Below are 20,038 nucleotides of genomic sequence, written 5' to 3' on the forward strand. Positions count from 1 at the left end.
AGTAATTTTAACATAAATATTTTACGGAATCCGTTCCTGAAATATACAAATAATAACATACCAAAAGCCCGAAAAAATCTAATCAGGGTTCATTATAAAGATATTTAATGGGTTAAAATCAAACGTTTTATTGCACAACTGCTCTGCTGGAAGCGTATAAATGCATGTCGTTGCCAAGTTGTTGCTAACGAAAAAATGTGAATTATAGGGTAATACGTCCGCGCGCGATCCAAAAGCGGGGAACACATAGGTTTGTCGCGTCAAAGGGATCTGTTGCCTAGTGATCTCCTTCTCAATAATACCTCCATGGTTATAGTAATTTTATATGTTTCTTGCACTCTCAACACATCCAGACCGTTGTGTTACCTTAAATGATAACATTGTCCCATTTCAATTTAACTTTTCAATATATTAGCTATATGCATCATTTTCAAATATACGTCTCTCTTGAGGTATGCACTAGTTTTAATATGAAATAACAGTGAAATCTTACCAAAGAAAGAATTACATACTGTATTTATCATTTTCATTTTTAAATGAATTATTTTAATTGATTAAGTTTTAATAAATAATAATTACTATGAAATACTTATGAACAACATGTTTATATGTCAGGTTCTATACAACCTTTTCTCCCTCAGGAGTTCTCCTCAGTAGCTGTAGTAGGTGTTGGGAAGGAAGGAGTCGGATTTAATGAGCACGAGGGTTTGGATGAGAGTCTGGAAAATGTGAGAATTGCAGCTTCCGCTGGAATTAGGCTGCTTAGGAAGGCAGGAGCCAACCTGGTTGAAGTAGAGCCATTTTCCTGTGCTCAAGGTAGATATTCTTTGTTTTTTATTTGTTTTAACTTCTTGTTTTATTCCTTATTTGGAAGTACAAAAAAATGTTAAACATTTCTTTTGTTGATAGATGAATAAAATCTTAATTAATCTAGGCTCTCTGGCGAATTTATGATAGAATTAAAAGTCAGTGCTTCAAGTTGAGATTTTGAAGGATTATTCAGATTCAGCAACAGAGTATATATTTAGGGTAACCTTATGCTCATCACTAGGATGTAACAAAGTATTTAGTTGACACTTTTTACCATTTATTTATATATATTGTTTCTTTCCTTGCTTTCTGGCTTGTTGCTTGCTGCTGATATATGTTATGTTAAAAAAAAAAGCTTGCATTACAAAAGAATTAATACACCAATTTACACAAGAAAAAAAAATATTACAGTTAAAGAATAACATTACAACAGCTAAATTCAAAAACATGTCACATAAAGAAAGGACCACCTGATTGCACTACCCAAATATATCAAAATTCCCTGTCAAATGATAACCATTGCACTAATTGGAGGATTGGAAAGTCTGAAGACTTTCTGTAGGGTCTTTCCAGTAGTAGTTAGGCAGTACACCGAGAGACAGTCCCCTACCCTTTTCAGAAGAGTGCACTCTATCTTTAACATGCAAAATGAGCCATATTGCACACAAGACCAATGGCTTAAATGTCTAATCTGAAAGACGCTTTTTATATTTGAATTTTCAGCCACATAAAGTTCACAGCGGATGAAGTTGAACTGGGTGCCAATGGTTCTCCACGGTTCAGCACGCATGCATACACACACACACACAGTGGCTACCGCCAGTTTAGTCGACTGAACTAGCTGCTACTAACTTTTCATTTTTTCTGTTTTCGTCAGCTTCAGCTGAAGGCTCAGCTCTGGGTCTTTATGAATATGATGAGCTGAAGGATGTTAAGAATAAACAACCAGAAGTAAATATTGAACTGCATAATGGGAGTAGGTAAGGAAACATTATCTAATAAAAATGATCAGACAACAATTATAGTAACTGTACACCTGACAAGATCAATGGGACCTTGTGAAGACTAGAAAGTTATAGAATAAATGTATCTCCAAACGGGGCTTGGCATGCCAAAACCCGTATCAGTGACCAAACATAAAATTACATTTTTAATATATTCATATTCTCTGTATTATAAGCTTAAAAAATAATGGTTCATTTAATGGAATCTGCTTACTATTACTAAAGTTATGAGTAAAAGTATTGCAGCTTTTCTGTACTAAAGTATACAATACTTTCACATTCTTCTGCAAATTACTCAGTTTAACATTTAGTGATGGTACTCTGGTTTTTGGGATGGCAAGCCTTATATTTCAAATTTATTTACTTTTTTTTTTCTCTGTACTTTGAAGTTCTCCTTTCTCAACTGTATATAAATAATCATGCTGATTTGTATCACAGTGAACAAAAAGAAGCATGGAAGAAAGGAGTAATTCTTGCTGACTGTCAAAACTTTGCAAGGAAGTTGATGGAAATGCCTGCAAATTTGTTGTATCCAACGTCATTTGCCAAAATCACAGAAGAAAAACTGCCATGGATTGATGAACTGGAGATTATTGTCCAGTGAGTGAGAATTTTTTCCACATTCAAGTTAATAAATTATATATTAATGTAGATGATTATGCAATTCAAATATGGAATTAAATTATTTTTTAGCTCATAAGAGGCAGTACATCTTAAAGTAATGCAATTTCCCCCTTATAGTCACCAAGCCTGGATTGAAAAAATGAAGATGGGAGCATTTTTCAGTGTTACTAAAGGCTCATCTCAGCCACCTGTGTTCATGGAACTTGTGTACAAAGGAGGGGAACGCTCATCAAAGCCTTTGGTCCTCGTTGGAAAGGGAGTGACCTTTGACAGGTAAATAGTTTATAATAAATTTTTTCCATAGGATAAATATATTAATTATAACATGTAATATGAATTATAATGTACGTTTTAAAACCAGACAGTTTTCTTTGTAATGAATGAAGTTGTCATAGTGACCATGAAATCTACATTAAGAACTAAAACCTAGACTCTGAAAGGGTAAATTAACTAATAAACCTTTAAAATATATGTCTTTAGTTTGCCTGAATTAATAAAGTAAAACATTTGGAAAAAATCCACCTAAAAAGGCGTGGAAGAAAACACAAGCAATAGTGAATATCCTCCACTGTGCATGTTCTGTTGATACTGCAGCCTTTCAAACTATATTTTCTGACTTCAGTGGCGGTATCTCTATCAAACCATCAGCTAAGATGGACGTAATGCGAGGGGACATGGGAGGAGCAGCAAATGTTGTAGCAGCCATCTCTGCCATTGCATCACTTAAACTTCCCATAAATGTGACCGGTCTGGTACCGCTTTGTGAGAACATGGTAAATGGTATGGCCACCAGGCCTGGGGACGTTGTCACTGCGATGAACGGCAAGACTATACAGGTACAAAACATCAGTATTATCTATTTTACCAGCTCAGGCTTTTAGCAAAGTTTTTCTTTTCTTGTGTGAAGACAGTGCTAAATTCTGTAGGAATATCTGTGTGTAACCTTTATTAAACTTCCCTTGTAAAGTAATGTCTAATGTGAGTCTGGTATTAGTCAAGTGTTTCTTGCTGATTCACAGCTTATATGCACAACTAGGCAAAGACTTATACTTTGTATTGCGAACTTATATTTTTTTAAGATCATCAGAGGAGGGCAAAAAAAAAATAATAAATAAATTTTTTTTTCTTATTTAGCAAATAGTTTTGACAAAAACATCCAGATGGAGGAGAAAATAAATAAATTTTATTGTTAAATGTAGACAGTATAGTAAAGGGATTGTAAATGCTTTAAATTTATATACATGTAATTACAAAGAAATATATCAAGGCAGCGATGGACGTTGTAATAAAAATAAAGAAAAACTTTTATGTTTTTTTTTTTATTTTAATTTTGGTTTTTTTTGTGGCAGCGGGTGGTATCTATTTGGCCAAAAATAGCATTTTATTTTTATTTGAAATCATCATTATTGGCGGACAGTGGGTTCGCTAGAAAAGGTATAAAAAAAGTCTCACCTTACGAAAGTCTGTATAACAAAAATGTGATTTTTTTTTTTTTTTTCAGATTGACAACACAGATGCAGAGGGACGTCTGCTATTGGCTGATGCTCTCTGCTTTGCTTGTCAACACCATAATCCAGCTGCTATTGTTGACGTAGCCACATTAACAGGTTGGTTCAAAATTAACTTTTATAAGTTATTTATTATCTGTTTTTGAAATATATGATGGAGGAAGTTTTTTTTTTATGATATGAATTAATTTGCAATACTTACAACTTTATGACCACAAATCATTTTTTTTCCTCACTGCCTCTGTTTTAAATCTCATCACTAGTTCACAATCTGTTGCTATATTTAGCCTGGACTTAAAAACAACTTTGTAAGCTCTGACATGCCCAGAGAATTTAATTTTGATTTTGATTCTTGTCATATTGGTGCTCTGCAAATATTGATTTGTCAATTACTAATGTCAACAGTAAAATTTTTAGCCAATCAATTTATGGGACATTCACCAACCAGAACTTAATTGAGTTGGAATGGGATGCAATTGTTGTCCTGCGTTAAACATTTTGTTTATTGTTCTTGGGGCAATATAACATTAATTTATATCTGGACAAGATAAATACATTCAAATATACCGTTTATTTTACCTTAAAATTATGTATAAGATAATTAATTGCAAAATATATGGAAGCTATATAATTGTCAGTTATATAGGAATGATGTTACCGTAATTAATAATGAGAAGCCACCGCAATGTTTATTATAGTTAAAAGCCATGTAATACTCACATGTAAGGCTGCAACATAGCATGGTCTGCATCACAGCCCGTCAACCTTGCAGCCTGGGGTATCTAAGTACAGCAGGCCAAGAACGGTCAGCGTGTGGTTCAAATTTCTGTGAGGTTCAGAACCTGAATGGAAATCTCTGAACCAATCTTCTCTAAAGTTATGAAATATTTCTATAAATTATTTATGAATTATGGAAGAACAAAAATTGCAACTTCAACAATGATAATTATGCGTATTATTTGGTTTCCTTTTCTGGCATTTGTAGGCTCATTTGATGGTCATTGTTGTTTCATTACAGGTGCCATTGATATAGCCTTGGGGTCAGGAGTCACTGGACTTTTCACTAACTCTACTAAATTATGGGATATATTTCATCAAGTAAGTTCTAACTGTATTACATCATGCCATTATTCAAAATATTATAATCTAGAATTTAAGATTGTAAGTTGTGTGTTTGGGAATGTGTACAACTACTTGGTAATAGTGGTTCAGGGAAACAGTGTGCAAGTTTAAAATGTCTAATACTTTCAAGCTCAGTCAGGCTTATTCAACCAATGCTGTGTGAACACCCTTCTGTAATACCATAGTGCCTCTGTTATAAGCCCATCTTGTTTTTATTAAGTTTGCATTTTGACCATGGAGTGGAGCTATAGCGTGGTGGTTAAGATTCTGCTTGGCTTCAAATCAGTGGCAGCTGTACAGGGGAAGAAAAAATATTTTCTGTATTTTCTACATATTAATAGACATTGAAATTGATTAAATAAGGGCTTGAAACTAAATAGTCATAGCGACTTTCTATAAATTTTGAGCAACGCACGACATCAGCACCAACCCTCCCCCTAGGCAAGTCCTGGTGCTGCTTCTGCTTCAAAATTTTAGGGTCAAGTTGCCACGAGCATTTACCAGACAGGTGGGGTGGGGGGAGTCAATGTCACTGTCAGGAGCATAAGTCAGGAGCGCTGAGGGTCTTAAGTGTAGGTTTCTCTTGTGAATGGATTTCCACTAAAAGTGGTTAAATTCTTGCGCCTGAAATTAAGTTTGAATTTGTTATCTGCTTCATTGTTATAGGCAGGTGGCATGACAGGTGACAGGGTGTGGAGAATGCCTCTGTTGCAGCACTATACTAAACAAATATCTGATAGTCAACTAGCAGACCTAAATAACATTGGAACCAGTTCAAGGTTAGTCTTAATCCATGTTCCCATTAGAAAGCATTTGGCCAAGTTTACCTTGGCTAAATTGTACAGCTGTTCGCACTTAGATATAACCACACAGTAGTTTTTTCATGACTGCGTCCAAATACTATATTTCAAATGCAGATAGCTGTTTAAATGCATGATCATAGTGCATATTATTAAATTTAGATGGATAAAAACTTTTTTGACACAAATGTTCCCAAAGCCCTATATTTAAATTAGCGCCCTGTGTGCTTTCTGTAGCTAAAAATAGTCACTATATTCTAATCGGTCTTTTTACCTAATTAGGTCGGCGGGAGCATGTACGGCAGCTGCCTTTCTTCAGGAATTTGTTACCGTGCCGCATTGGGCTCACTTGGACATTGCAGGTGTTATGCATACTAACACGCAGGATGGAGTACCGTACATAAGTAAAGGAATGTCTGGTAAGCTTATATTATAAATAGCTTATGTTTTAATTTATGAAATAGTATTAAAAAACAAAAAATTAAATATTAATATCAAAATGCATCAGTTAATTAGCCAAGTAGTATGCCTTTATTTTTAAGTACAGGTATGTGAGGATGTATCAAAGAGTAAAGAATTGCAAGAGGTCCGACTGCTCTGATTTTGTATGCACATAATGATACATTAAAAAAAGTACAGTACTACCTTACCATGAGATAGGGGGCACTTTATTACAATTCAGCCTTTTGAAGGACGCCCTCTACTTTGTGGTAGTACTTCTTGAAATAGGATTACATTCCAATGAATCTTAGAGAGTCGGACCTCTTGTAGCTTCGATTGTGTATTAATAATATGCTCATTAGTTTGTGACATATTTTGATTTGATTTTTTACAGGAAGGCCAATGAGGACACTAGTAGAGTTTGCAAAACAATTTGTCACTGTCACGTTAGATTAGACAAACCTCATCTAATACCAGCAAATTTTCAATCATATGACAAAAGTGTTAAGCTGTGTGTGTCATCAGCGACATTTTGTTCAAACAGGCCTCATTCGAGAATGTTGACATCACCAGCCACCACATAGCACTTGCTTGAGTGAACAAGTGACCTGTTACACCCAAGCTGGTATTTAGCCAATCAACATCCACCTAAGTTTTGTGTGCGTTTGCATCTTAGCCTATCACCATCAAGGCTCCACAATCAGGTGATGAGTGTGGGATTTGTCCACTGTGACCTTAACAATCATCTCCATCCACTGAAGTTCATGATGTATCCCACACCACCCAAATGGTTATTTGTAGAACCAATAACAAGGCTATAAATTCTAATTTGTGTTTATATACAGTACTGCATACTGTAGTGTATCAATTTCTAGGTGCTTGAGTGCAACTAATAATAATAGTAACAGTACAAGGGACAATACGTAATGTGCCATGTGCTAAATATATTTATATTATTACAATATCATTAACAGATATTAATCCAATGGCTTGAGGATATTGCAATAGAAAAAAACCTATGTTCTTGTTATATTTTATAATGATGCTATTTTCTAATTCAGACTCTGGATAATAACAGAGGGGTTCCAAGTTTTAAAGTTTTATTTCAGATAGGTTAAATGTTAAGTGCTGATATGTTGATGTTTAAAATGAAACTTGACTTGTACACCAGTCTTATACTGATACTAGAATTAAATGATCTGTTGGTGGTGTGGCCCGTTTGGAGCATGATGCAGGAAAAATTTATAAATAATCAGGAATAGTGTACAGTAGGACAGAAATTTTAAATCATAGAAATAATTGTTGGAAAACTGTAAAGGTAGTAGTAAAGAAATCTGCTAAACAATCAAGAACATGAGATTTTTTTATTTACATCAAGGATATCGATGTTCCTTATGAAGGTGGGAGCGTGCTCAGTGGTGGTCCAGAAGGCAAAGCCACTGAAGCTACGACAGTTGAGGGATTTAAAAGGCTCTATTTAATCGGTTTTAGAGTCTAACATTGTATAAGAAATACACTTTTATTCCTCCCAAAAGGGGGTGGCACCACATTCTGAAATCTGTCCAATTAACAAAGTTTTACAAATATGCAGGTTGTTGCTTAAACAGTGTCTTTGTTGCAGATGAATTATATCACTTTATACTATGTACAGTATTCGATAATTCATCATTTCTAATCTTGAAGTAAAAGGGCAGTACTTATTGATAATTTCTGATTGGATGTTGTTGTCCTAATCCAATTCATGTACAATAATATACAAACAGAATTGTAACTAAAAGAAAACTATGTGTGTTTAACGCTACAGCTCTGACAAAAGTTACCAAACAGGACAACAGATTGAGATGTAAAGTATTTTATTTGTTTTTTACAAAATAATTATGCAAAGGTAGTTGCTGATACTAACATATGAGTGGAGGATGGTGCCTGTGAAAGAGACAATGCTTTAACTCTGTAATTATTAGTCATTAAACACAAAATGTGTACAATTTTTGAGTACTTTATTTTTTTCTCCATGTTGTACTGTGAACAACAGTGCATCCAATATTCATAGATGACATTCTATGCATGACAGTATTTGAAAATAGTACATTAAATGATTCCAAACAATATTTTTACAGCATGGGTTCACTTCCTGTTCAAGTAACACTGATTATGTTCAAAGGCAGGCCTATCTTGAGAAAATGCAAAATATAAAATTTTGTCCAATGAAAGCAACATAATTCAGACATTTTTACCCACCCTAGGATTTTCCGAGAGAATGCAACAGATTGTGGTGCAAGAGGTATACTATACAAAACATCATCTGGAGAAATGGAAGAGGTTGAATTGTTCTTTCCAGCTTACCCAGTAAAAGAAAGGTGTATGCAATTTATATGAACACTTGTAAGGTGTCACCAAGTACATAGACCGGAGCTTCCTTAAGCATTATAGAAAGATTTTATGACAATATTTAAGCGTCTAATTGTAAATCTGGTCGTGAATCAGTTTTTGAATATCACTGATGGGCATGTAAAAATCAATAAAGAAAGAAATAACATACAGTAATTATTATTTCAAGAACAAATGAAAATAGTATACAGGTTTGTTTTTTAAATTAAAAAAACCTTATGTTTGTATACTGTACAGTAGTGCATTAGAAAATGGCATGAATAATGCGGTTGACACACATTCAATGCATAGGAACTTCAATGGTTAGAATGGATGGAATGTCAATCAAATGTAACAACTACATTAACCAATCAGATCATCACCAGAATATGTGCTTGTCCCACAAATGCAAATGTTTATTAGTTTAGGCCAGGGATGGGCATAAAAATCGGTCGGAGGGCCGAAGCGAATTTTTAATTAACACCAAGGGCCGCACCCAAACTTTGATGTTTCCAGTGTGCTTCGAAAAATCTCCAGGCACTGCTTTTACACCACTTTATTTTCAGCTTTAATGTTATTTTTTACATATGATCGGTGTCGGGCCGTAAAACACAAGGTGTTTTCTAGCCAATGCCTAGCCGCACAAAAATAGCTGTCTAGCCGCATTTTGCCCACCTGTGGTTTAGGTTGTTGTAGCATGGGAATTTGGCAACAATATCCAAGGGGCAGAGCTTAGCGAAACAGTCCATTGTCCTCTACTTTTATCATTTGCCAGAGATTGGTTTCTGTACAAAACAATCCATGTTTCAGCTGTTGTCCTAGCAACATCACCTCTCAAACCCACCTCCTATATTTGAAGCAGCCTGGGCTAGATGTGCTAATGGGCTTTGATGTGCTTGGTTTTGGAAGTTGCCATGGCTAGGGTTGGCCATGAACTGCGCTCTGGGTATCTGTGACATTTGCTGTTGCATCTGTTGTTGGGGTGGTGGAGGGGGAGGAGCGTTCGCCTCAGAAGACTGGAAGACTCTTTGCCAGTCCTGCAGCCTTCTCATCTGTTTCTGTATTAGCAAATCTTTGCGCCTTAGCTCGTTCTGCAACTCCTCACATTCCTAGAGAAAAAAATATATTTCCAAATTACTGATTGTGCTTTGTGCGAAGCTTCATTCATTTTGTGTAATCAGTTTTTTCATACCATATCTCTGCAGTTTGTGCAATTTGCTATCGTTACCCTTAGATAATACTGTATATGTTAATTGATAGTGTTGTCTCAAAATTAATTTACTAACCTCTCTTACTAATTGGTTTGGGTGGCTATTTGAAAGCAACAAACGTTTCTGAAGGAAGTATGTTTCTGTCTCCTTGGCAACTTCTAAAAATTTGTTTACAGCTTGTTCAACACCTTGGTGTAATAAAAAAAAAAGTTACCATGCAATAAAATAGCATTCTGAATATACTGCAATACTAAAACAACAATAAATTACAATTTTACAGCTACAGTCAAAAAATTAAATATAAATTGCACGTCTACACATTCATTTTCAGGAAAATAACCAATCTTCCGCAATTTATGGTATCTGGATGTTTTTAATAAATTTATATATATTTCCCTGAAATCAGCAGGCGATAGGTATCACCATGTGCAGACAAGTCAAATTGGCTTCTTCCAACTTGGAATTACTGTATTGCTTCTTTATACACTGGTAGCCATGTATAGCATAGCAATGCCAAAAACGTATTGAGAAAATTCATATTTATCTGAAATCACTTACTAATTACAGAACATATATTGTAAGTAAACTGTAGATTGGGCAGGAGAAAGGTTGTATGAACAGGACAATCATAGCACTACATACAATACTTACCTGTTTTAACTTCCATGTTATCAACAATGTTGAAATGTTCTTGACCAACGAGGTTAGATAAACAACCCTTTAGTCAGAAAGTAAAACAAAATTGTATTTAATACTATATTAACAGATTACAGCAACTATACTATCCCTAGCTTGGCCTATCCCTAAAGCTGATGTGATGATCCTTTGTTGGGAGTCAACAAGGAAATTTGGATTACAATATTTAGGTTAGGACCCTGGGGATCAGCAGTGGCCACACAGTGTGTGTATATATCAGACTGTGAAAGGCTTGCGCGAATTAATAACGCCCCTTAACTGATCATCAAGGTCCCCCACTTCACCTTCGCGTCCACCCTTCCCATCAGCACCCCCATTTCAAGACTTCTAGATAAGCCATGCCACTGTTGATTATATCAAAGCCAAAAAGTACGTGGTAAATAATAAATAGGAAACAAAGCCGTCGAGTACAGCATTGGAAGGTCTCGAACACGTCCGTTTCGACACCATCACTCGCCGTCCACTACGGTCTCATGGCTAGGCCTAGGTCTTTATCATTGCTAGCAAATTGTTGGTCCAGCCTAGGCTAATAAGTCAGCATAGGGCCTAGGCCCTGCCTTTTTTTTAGGCTAGTTAGGTAGACCTAGCCTAGGCCTAGTCTTACTGTCTTTTTTCACCTTAAATGCATTCTCCATTTCCTCGGCTAAATTTTTCTCTGCACCAGCTCCTGCCATATTATTTAGTGGTTATTACAATGCTTCAATTTTACTCTCCTAGCAGAAGAAATTAAACTTTAGGACAGAACTTTGAGGTGTGTACTTCTAACGGTCAAGTTTCGATTTTTGACGCGAGAGTACTTTTTCCGGAAGCTCAAGTCTGTATTCACCATGGTATACGTACAGTATTCACATATCACGCTCCGTTCGGTTTGGCAAGAACGCGTTGACTGGCTGTCGCGCTCAACTTTGCATGGATGATCTTATCATGCAGCATGCAGGCCTGGTATACCGCCATCCATTATCTCTTTAAAAAAAAAATGTTATGGTCATAGTAATACAGTATGAAGATGACGATGATGAAGACATGGTGGCGGCCAAGATAAGTGAGCGATAAAAAATACATATAATACGCAGTCGGATGATGAAAATAATAAAACGATGATGAGTGATTATAATGATAATACAGTACTTATATAATATTTTTTTAGTGTGTTATCTTTTATTAATTTCTGTATAACTGTTGTAATTTGATGAACTGTAAGTAATATTTTAATGTGACTACTCCATGATCATCACTCAGCATACCGCTGTTTTTGGACACCCTCGGTAAGTAAAGTTGAATAAATTAAAAATATTGAAAAATAAAATTTAAAAACCGTTATTTATCACCATTATAATTATATTATTGTTGTATAAGCCTATTATAAATTTATCATTGTTTTTGTATTTATTTTCATTTTTATATGGCTATTTCTGTCCATCCCTCTCCTCAACTTTGCTGCTTTTTCTCATCATTTAGTTCATCCAACGCCGTTTTCGCTGTTGAGTGCCACGAATGTTTCGTCTCAGATTGTACGGTAAATTTTGTTGTTTGAGTTTTATCATCATTCACTTTTCCCACTCTCATACATTCCAATTTTCAAGTTTTGTTTAGAGGAGACTGGTATGCTTTCATTAAATTCCCCTTATGTTTCTTCATATAACTTGATATTTAGGCCTGTCCTTGCAATTCTGACGCGTTAGTGAAAGACGCGTTTTTAATCAGCTTCTTTTCAAGTTTCGGTTTTGTTTTCGTTGAGGGCGTTCTTTAAAAGTGCAAAAGTTAAAGATGGCTGCCTCCACAAGAATTCTCTCAAAGACCATAGGTAATTTTGATCAAAAACTTGTGGAATAACAGTTGTTTGTTCAATATCTAAAGTAAATGTTTTATTTTGAACCCAACCTGGTATAAATTCAGTTGTCTAGCTGTTTAATATCAATTAGTTGAGCACTGGTTTTTTTCTGACCGGTCTTTCCATTCTCTCTTCTGGCTAGCTTGAGCTACCGTGTTGCTCTCTTTCTCTCTCTTCCCGACCCCATGCAACGGACTGTGCTGCCGCTGTATAATAGGTATCCAGGCAGGTGGCCCAGCCCAGGTGGTAGTGTAGAGACTAAGCCACTTACGCTGAAGTTTAATTCGACGCTTTGCTATTAACTGAATGAGTGTAAATAATATTTAAGAACGACTTCAACAAAAGTCAGTAAGGACATTGCTCTTGTCATCTGTAGTGTACAGTAGTAGTGGGCCTAGGACTAGGCAAGGCCTAGGCCTATACAAAAAGTAAAATTAATCAATCTTTTATTTTCCATCATAAAAACAAAAATATATTACAAATGAAGGTGAAGGACATACAAATAAGGCAAACCCTGACAAAGTTTTAATTGTTAATGAAATGCTAATAATAAAATTTCTTAAACTTATATTTTCATGAAGCTAGCACACATCAATCAATTGGGGATTTTTAATTCACCAGATCAGGTTTATTAAAATCAAAATCTACATTGCATTCTTTCCTCAGTTTGAACTGCCATTCTTAAATGCAAGCAAAACTGATTTTCTACTCTTTTTCTACTTTTCACAATCATCAATGACTTCCCCCCACTTTTCTAGGTTATTTTCAAGGGACATCATAAATATGTTTGTTTTACTGTATGCTAAGCAACCTGTCATATGAGTCATCTGTTGTCATTGCCCATTTTATTTTATTATAAAAAGTGCATTGAGGATTCTTTTTTTTTTTTAGATATGTTTTGTGTTTTAAGATGAGATAAAGTGGCATTGTGCTTTAAAAAGGCATACCTGTAGCCTTCTGCAACAACCATATTTTTACTATATATTCTGAATATCTACTTTTATATTATGTTCAATATATGTTAAAAAATGAGAAGTAAATTTGTGAAATATTTAATAATAAGTAATTTAATTGCTTTTTGCAATTTTGAAAATCAATTGTTATTTATATTATGTGATGCCAAATAATCCAATGCATATAAATCACAATTCTGTTTTCTTTGATATTTGCAGCTCGACGGCTCATCGGAGCGAGAACATGTTATACTGATAGTAGAGTGAACTTAGCTTTAACTAAAGATACAAAGGTCATATGTCAAGGTATCACAGGAAGGCAGGTTCGTTTTAAACTCCACAATACTACACACATTTGGAAGCCAAAACAAATGTCTGACAAACTTTCAGCAAACATATAAGTTATATAACTAAAATATTTTACTCATCATTTCTTTTGTTTTAATCATACTGTACTATGTATTACTTCTTGTTTTTATATTTTCTCAGACTTCTGCATAATATCCTTGTTATATTTCACACCAAAGAAACCCAATCCAAATGTTTGTTTTTTTTTTTTCAGGGTGGATTTCACACTCAGCAAGCTATAGAATATGGTACAAACATGGTAGGAGGCGTGAAACCTGGTAAAGGGGGCCAGACAGCTTTAGGATTACCAGTTTTCAATACTGTGAAAGAGGTGAAAGAATGATTGTACATACTTTTTATAGTGTTGGCTGATTTTTATTTAAATCTTTTTCATAAACCTAGCAGGAAAAGGATAAAAAACTTAAATGATTATGCCTAGATACCTAAGAATATCATAGATTTACTTGGAAATTACTGTTTTGCAAATATCATTTATGCTGCTTTCTTATGCTTAATTTTTGGTTTCACAAAAGTCATTTGCTTTTCATGCGATAATGTTGTCATATTTCGAAATTGTATATTTAAGAAGTAAAACAAAGGAGTCCAATGCACCACTGCATAATTTGCACCTACCTCTAGTTGTGGCTACTATTGCTGCTATTTGCCACCATTACAGAAGAAACATTTTTAGCTCCGATGAGGAGCTCTAAAAACACTTGGCTGATTGATAAATAGATCTGTTTTACCTCTACTGCCTCTAATATACTGCCCTCATGGGGAGCTCTAGAAACACTCAGCTGACTGATTATTAGTTGGATTGATTAATAAATCTTTTTTAGCTCTACTGCCTCTATCATACTGCCCTCTTTAGAGTTTTCAAGATTACGAGAACTTGTTTATATGACTTAAAACCTCAAAACTATAGCCTTAATGCAGATAGTTGAAAAGAGAGTCCACGTAATAAAAAGATTTGTGATGGTAATTTGTAGTATGCAGTGTTGTGTAATGGTATGCACCTTTTAGTTAGACCCATTGCAGTGTAAAACACATCAATGAAATATATAATAAACAGAATGAAAGAGATAATATATTTTTTACCTATTCTTAGGCAAAAGAAGCCACTGGAGCAGATGCAACTGTTATATATGTTCCTCCACCTTTTGCTGCTGAAGCTATCATCGAAGCATTGGATGCAGAAATGGGCTTAATTGTGTGTATAACTGAAGGTATCCCACAGCTGGACATGGTGAAGGTGAAACACCAGCTTGTAAGGCAAGGCAAGTCCAGGCTGGTAGGACCCAACTGTCCAGGTGTGATTAAGGTAAGCTTGCTTATGTGGAGCAAAAACCAGGCTAATACTGCCCAACTGTCCAGAACCTAGACATAATGGATATGTTATAAAAATTTAACAAAATTACAACTTTTTCAGATGTTAAAATTCTGTCATAATGTATAAAAATAATACAATATATTATACTTTTCTCCAAATGTTGACTCTGTCCGGGTTTTGTGGGAATATGTCGCGTATACTATATCTTTAAACACCCCTTTAATGCCTTAATTCGTACGAAAAATACATACATCAAAATAACAAGAGCGATAAAAACAGTGCTGCCAACACAGGATGACCAAAAGTACACAACAGTGCTATTGTCATGTGGCTCTCCAAAGCCTGGCTTTAGCTCCAATCGAGTCCAGTTGGTTTCTTCTTTCTAGGTGTGATTAGGCCCTGTCCAATACTATTTAAATACCGTATTTATAAGCCATATTAAACACTTCATTTTTTCAATTTAAGCCCGGTGCCTGCAAAATAGGAATTATGCCAGGTCATATCCACAAGCCTGGTAATATTGGGATTGTGTCACGATCGGGGACACTGACCTACGAAGCAGTTGCCCAGACTACTGCTGTTGGACTAGGCCAATCTCTGTGCGTTGGTAAGTCAACTCTCATGCATCTTCTATCGTCGAGGTTCCATTGCGTTTTTATTAAGAGGTTGGGGACCGTGTGGACACAAGAGCTGACATATTTCCAAACTGCAAACTCCAAAATGTCTTACTCCCCACCCCCTAATATCTTCAAATTCGTGATCAGCAGTGAATGATTGAACTTGATTTGGAATCTTTTCAAAACATTACATAACAACAATATGCTAAACACAATTGAGTTCAATAAAAACAAAATAACTGTCAAATTCATATTTTAAAAAATACTAAGCCTTTTTTTCGTAATTTAATTTTACCCACATACTGAGTCTCAGCCTGTATAAAATGGCTACTAGAGCAAACAAGAAGCAGTAAATAAAACATTTTTTTTTATCAGTTGATACCAAATTGTTATCTACAGGTATTGGAGGAGATCCATTCAATGGTACCAACTTTGTGGATTGTCTTGATGTCTTTTTAAAAGATCCTGAAACAGAAGGCATTGTCCTTATTGGGGAGATTGGAGGGGGCGCCGAGGAAAAGGCTGCAGATTTCTTGAGGGCTAACAACATGGTACTTAACCATTTTTTGGTTTAATTATTTTACACTTGATACATTCATACAAATTCACAATTTACAGAGTATGCATTGATTGTCAGATGGAAAGTTTTAGATTGTTACACCCACTGTGCTACATTCTTTTTTCTTCTGTTATTCTCTTAGGGAGAAAACCGCAAACCAGTTGTATCTTTTATTGCTGGTTTGACAGCCCCACCTGGCAGGAGAATGGGGCATGCAGGAGCTATAATCTCAGGGGGTAAAGGGGGTGCAGAGGCTAAGATTGAAGCCTTGAAGTCAGCGGGTGTTGCTGTCACCATGTCTCCAGCCCAAATGGGATCAACGTTAGTAGAGGTATAGTGTCCTGCTATTTTTATACTTCATTTCTTTCAAAAATCTTTATAGAGGGTGATCTTTCCAGCTGGAATTTCAGTGTAAGAAAAAAAAACTAAATTTGCTGAACCTCTTGGTGAAAACAATTAATATTCACTTCCTTCTACAATATACACTGCAACTTATAATTATTTAATTTGCATAAAGACATTTGCATAACTGAAATTAGCATAATGTATGTGACAGATTATACAGTTGAACTTGCCTTAAGTCAAATCCAAAATTCCATTGAAAAATTCTTTGACTTAAATATAATTCGACTTATAGATTGTAAATTAATGGAAAACGCAAGAATTTGGCATGTAAAATAAGTTCGACTTAGAAATTATGTGAGTTAGGCAAAGTGAACTTCATGTTAAACTAAATGTTTTAGACCTTTGATATAAATACAGTAGTCACAATGTAACAAGCACAGTACAGCACTGTTCTATGCAACAAATACAGAAGGGTGTCTATCAATATATTGCCCAATTCTTTTCACCACCAGGGCTTCACCAAGCCCCTAGGGCACAATTCAATTTCTTATACCCTTTTGCACTGCAAAACTCCGAACACAACCGGGATTTTCCAATACCTGTGCTAGAAACTATCGAGTTGTGGTTAGTGTTAACATCAAAAAGTCTGACTCGGGTTGCCAAACATTTCGCGACGGTTGTGCGGGACGCATTCAGCGTTGGACAGCCCTTGTACACACTGGAGTCACCAGTGTTACAAATCCTATAATTCGATTTCCCGGCTATAGGCTTTACCTGCTGCGGTGAGGTAGGCCTTTGTTGGCATCGGGCTACGCCAACACTTTTCAAATTAAACCTCATGCGCTTCCGTATAGACTTAACTACAAAATTGCTGATTTAATTTGCATATTTAAAAAAAATCTGCCAATAATAATATTGCTTAAAATAATTGACAATAATTGGGCTCCATCACGACGGGAGCAACTCGAGCGAAGTTATGGTCACCATCGCAACAGAAATTGAGGGCGGTATTTGAATTTGCATTCCTTGCGGGTGTAAAATGTTTGCAACTTGGTATCAACCCAGACTTTTTTGTTCAATGTAAATGGAAAAGTTTATTCTCATCTGGGCAGTGTAAAAAAGGTTATAAGCTACTCAACTAGGGGCAATGAAATGCTTTTACAGTGCTTATATTTGAAAAATTGAGTGTAGTTTCTAATGTTTTTTTTTATTTTTGTTTGCAGGAATTCAAGAGAATGGGTCTTTAATTAGATTGAATGATTACAGAATTTTGAAAAAAATTATTGAATTAGACAAATAAATGATGGATACTTAATCCCAAGATTCTACCACCATACTCTACATGTACCAGGCAGTCAACATTACTTACTTTTTAATTTGATAATTGGTATCATCTTCACCTCGGATTGTGATGTTGCTTCTCTATTTTCAGACAATGAAAATTGTGTTATTCAAAAATAAACTTAATGAAAGAAAGTTATTTTTGTTTCCATATGCTCTAGTGGTGATTATGATCCTTCTGAAATATCTGATACAACTCTCACACTATTTAATCATAACATTGTTAATAAGTTTGCTGTGTAGCACCATAAACACAATATAAGCAAATAAATAAATAATGATGAAAGTGCCTAATTACTGTAATAGGAACAAGATGTTTTAATTATATCAAGCATAGCACTTCAATGAAAAGTATTATTTCCAAGTTTTGACATATAACCTTTTTCTAGCTCAAACATAACTCCACAATGTTTGAGCATTTCAGTCATTTGTATGAGAGAAACTTCCTGGGGGTTAGATCTGTGCATATACCATAGTCTCTATTGGGTATGATATTCGTCTTAATAGTGAGAAGATAGTAAAATGCATACTCTAAGTATCGAAATGCACGCCATCGTGTCGGGATTCAATATTTCGACATTAATTATGTCATCATCTTGAATCCTGGATTTTATCTGAGATTAATCAGTGGACCTTTTTGTTAATAGTGAGAGGTTGCAGGTTTGAATGCTGCCAGAGACCGTTATTTTCATACAGCTGAATTAAGGAACTTTACATTGAAGCTCTATGCTTGATACAATTATAACATTTTGTTACTATTCGAGCGCTGTTATTATCATTTATCTAATTGTTATATACATATAGGGTATTGATTATTTTAATAGATTGCTTAATATTTTACATGTATTCCACTTGAAACTTTATTGTATTAAAATACAATTCCTTATTTCATAATAGATTAATACCACATTGTAGAAGTAAATTTCTCTGATAATCAGTACCAAACTTGTTCCCTAACCTTATCTCACTAGAGCAATATTATTATCAATGTATTATATTATAATAAATTGGATCGATATTATAAATATGAATTGTTTTCCTTCATTGTTGTAAGTCATGGCTGGATTATGAAGTAGAATCGTTAATGGATTTTGATGTAAGAGGGAGAGTGTCGGTATGTGGGGGGTGGGGTAAGGCGTCACAAGTCTTCCGCAAGATAAAACGGCCTCCTGCACTCGTGCTAGCAACCAAGAATCTCCCGGAAATTGAACCATTTGCATGTTTTTCTCGCAGCTTTATTATCAATTGTCTCATGGAAGTCAGTGTTGACTGTATTCACCATTGATATTAACTTATGCATAATCAAAGTTGAAATGGCCTTTAAGTATCTAATATAAACTTTAAATTAAAAAAAAGAAGAAATTATATTGTTTAAATTTGTCTTTTTTAACTAAAAATAGAATCGGGGAAAAAATGTCTTGCCAATTAATGTTTAAAAGTACCATTCCTATATTAATTTTCATATACCTTTAAATTTCGGATAAAATGGATTTAATAAAACGACTGTAAGTCATTTAAACTCTGTTTTTTGGGAGGAGTAATGAGGTGAATGGTGCAGAACCTTAGTAGCGCGCATTTTCACTTGACTCATATTTATGGGACCAACCTTGACAATAAGTTTTTCTATATATACGTGGGACTAGGGGGTACTTTTTAATAATTTCTATCATATTCGTTTCTGATATTTTTTAAACAATATCAACATATTATTATTTGTTTAATATTCTGTGACGTATTTAATCAAATGATTTGACTTTTTTAACATACGGTACCATAGCATTTTCCGATCGACATTAGCCTGCCGAAAAATCGATAAACTTGCTCATTTACAGACACTGTTTGTACTACAAAAGTCCTTCATTTACTACCAGCCAATTAAACGGGTCTATATAAAAGAACAGGACAGGTATTAGTCAGGTACTTGACGGGACAAGTTCATTCAAAGTTTGTAGTTTAATAATTACATATCAATATAAATGAAGCACTTTGAATATGGTATTGATTTTTGTTTAGCTCATAACAGAATATATATATATATACTAAATACATCAAGTGATAAATAAAAAAAAAAACAAAACTGCCAAAATTCAAAAACAACAAAATTGATCAATCAGTATGTACAAATACAAAT

At 34.8% G+C, this 20,038-nt stretch overlaps 3 protein-coding genes across 4 annotated transcripts in view; 2 read left to right on the forward strand and 1 right to left on the reverse strand.

Moving 5' to 3' along the window:
* Positions 1-8,294, forward strand: part of LOC117123586 (cytosol aminopeptidase-like) — a 10,454-nt gene extending 2,160 nt beyond the window's left edge. For both annotated transcript variants that reach the window (XM_033269577.1, XM_033269576.1), the window contains exons 4-13: positions 642-816; positions 1,688-1,790; positions 2,253-2,414; positions 2,556-2,711; positions 3,061-3,274; positions 3,940-4,045; positions 4,965-5,044; positions 5,735-5,847; positions 6,151-6,287; positions 6,704-8,294. In XM_033269577.1, the coding sequence (XP_033125468.1) occupies positions 642-816; positions 1,688-1,790; positions 2,253-2,414; positions 2,556-2,711; positions 3,061-3,274; positions 3,940-4,045; positions 4,965-5,044; positions 5,735-5,847; positions 6,151-6,287; positions 6,704-6,765 (1,308 nt within the window). In that variant the 3' untranslated portion in view covers positions 6,766-8,294. The remainder of the gene's footprint in view (positions 1-641; positions 817-1,687; positions 1,791-2,252; positions 2,415-2,555; positions 2,712-3,060; positions 3,275-3,939; positions 4,046-4,964; positions 5,045-5,734; positions 5,848-6,150; positions 6,288-6,703) is intronic.
* LOC117123587 (mediator of RNA polymerase II transcription subunit 28-like) lies at positions 8,290-11,433 on the reverse strand. Its single transcript, XM_033269578.1, has 4 exons — positions 11,201-11,433; positions 10,539-10,605; positions 9,963-10,075; positions 8,290-9,785 (listed from the first exon to the last, which is right to left on the reverse strand). Exons 1-4 carry the CDS (start codon positions 11,255-11,257, stop codon positions 9,504-9,506), a joined length of 519 nt encoding a protein of 172 aa, XP_033125469.1. The 5' UTR covers positions 11,258-11,433; the 3' UTR covers positions 8,290-9,503.
* Positions 11,434-12,320: 887 nt separating this feature from the next.
* Positions 12,321-18,932, forward strand: LOC117123668 (succinate--CoA ligase [ADP/GDP-forming] subunit alpha, mitochondrial-like). The gene is made up of 8 exons (XM_033269666.1): positions 12,321-12,387; positions 13,587-13,690; positions 13,930-14,046; positions 14,824-15,036; positions 15,511-15,652; positions 16,062-16,213; positions 16,364-16,552; positions 17,790-18,932. The coding sequence occupies exons 1-8, from the start codon at positions 12,351-12,353 to the stop codon at positions 17,811-17,813; spliced, it is 978 nt and encodes a 325-aa protein (XP_033125557.1). The 5' UTR covers positions 12,321-12,350; the 3' UTR covers positions 17,814-18,932.
* The last annotated feature ends 1,106 nt before the right edge of the window (positions 18,933-20,038 follow it).

This window comes from Anneissia japonica, unplaced genomic scaffold, assembly GCF_011630105.1.
Source record: "Anneissia japonica isolate Jap-2015-1 unplaced genomic scaffold, ASM1163010v1 scaffold287714_len2871179_cov188, whole genome shotgun sequence".
Classification (NCBI taxonomy): domain Eukaryota; kingdom Metazoa; phylum Echinodermata; class Crinoidea; order Comatulida; family Comatulidae; genus Anneissia; species Anneissia japonica.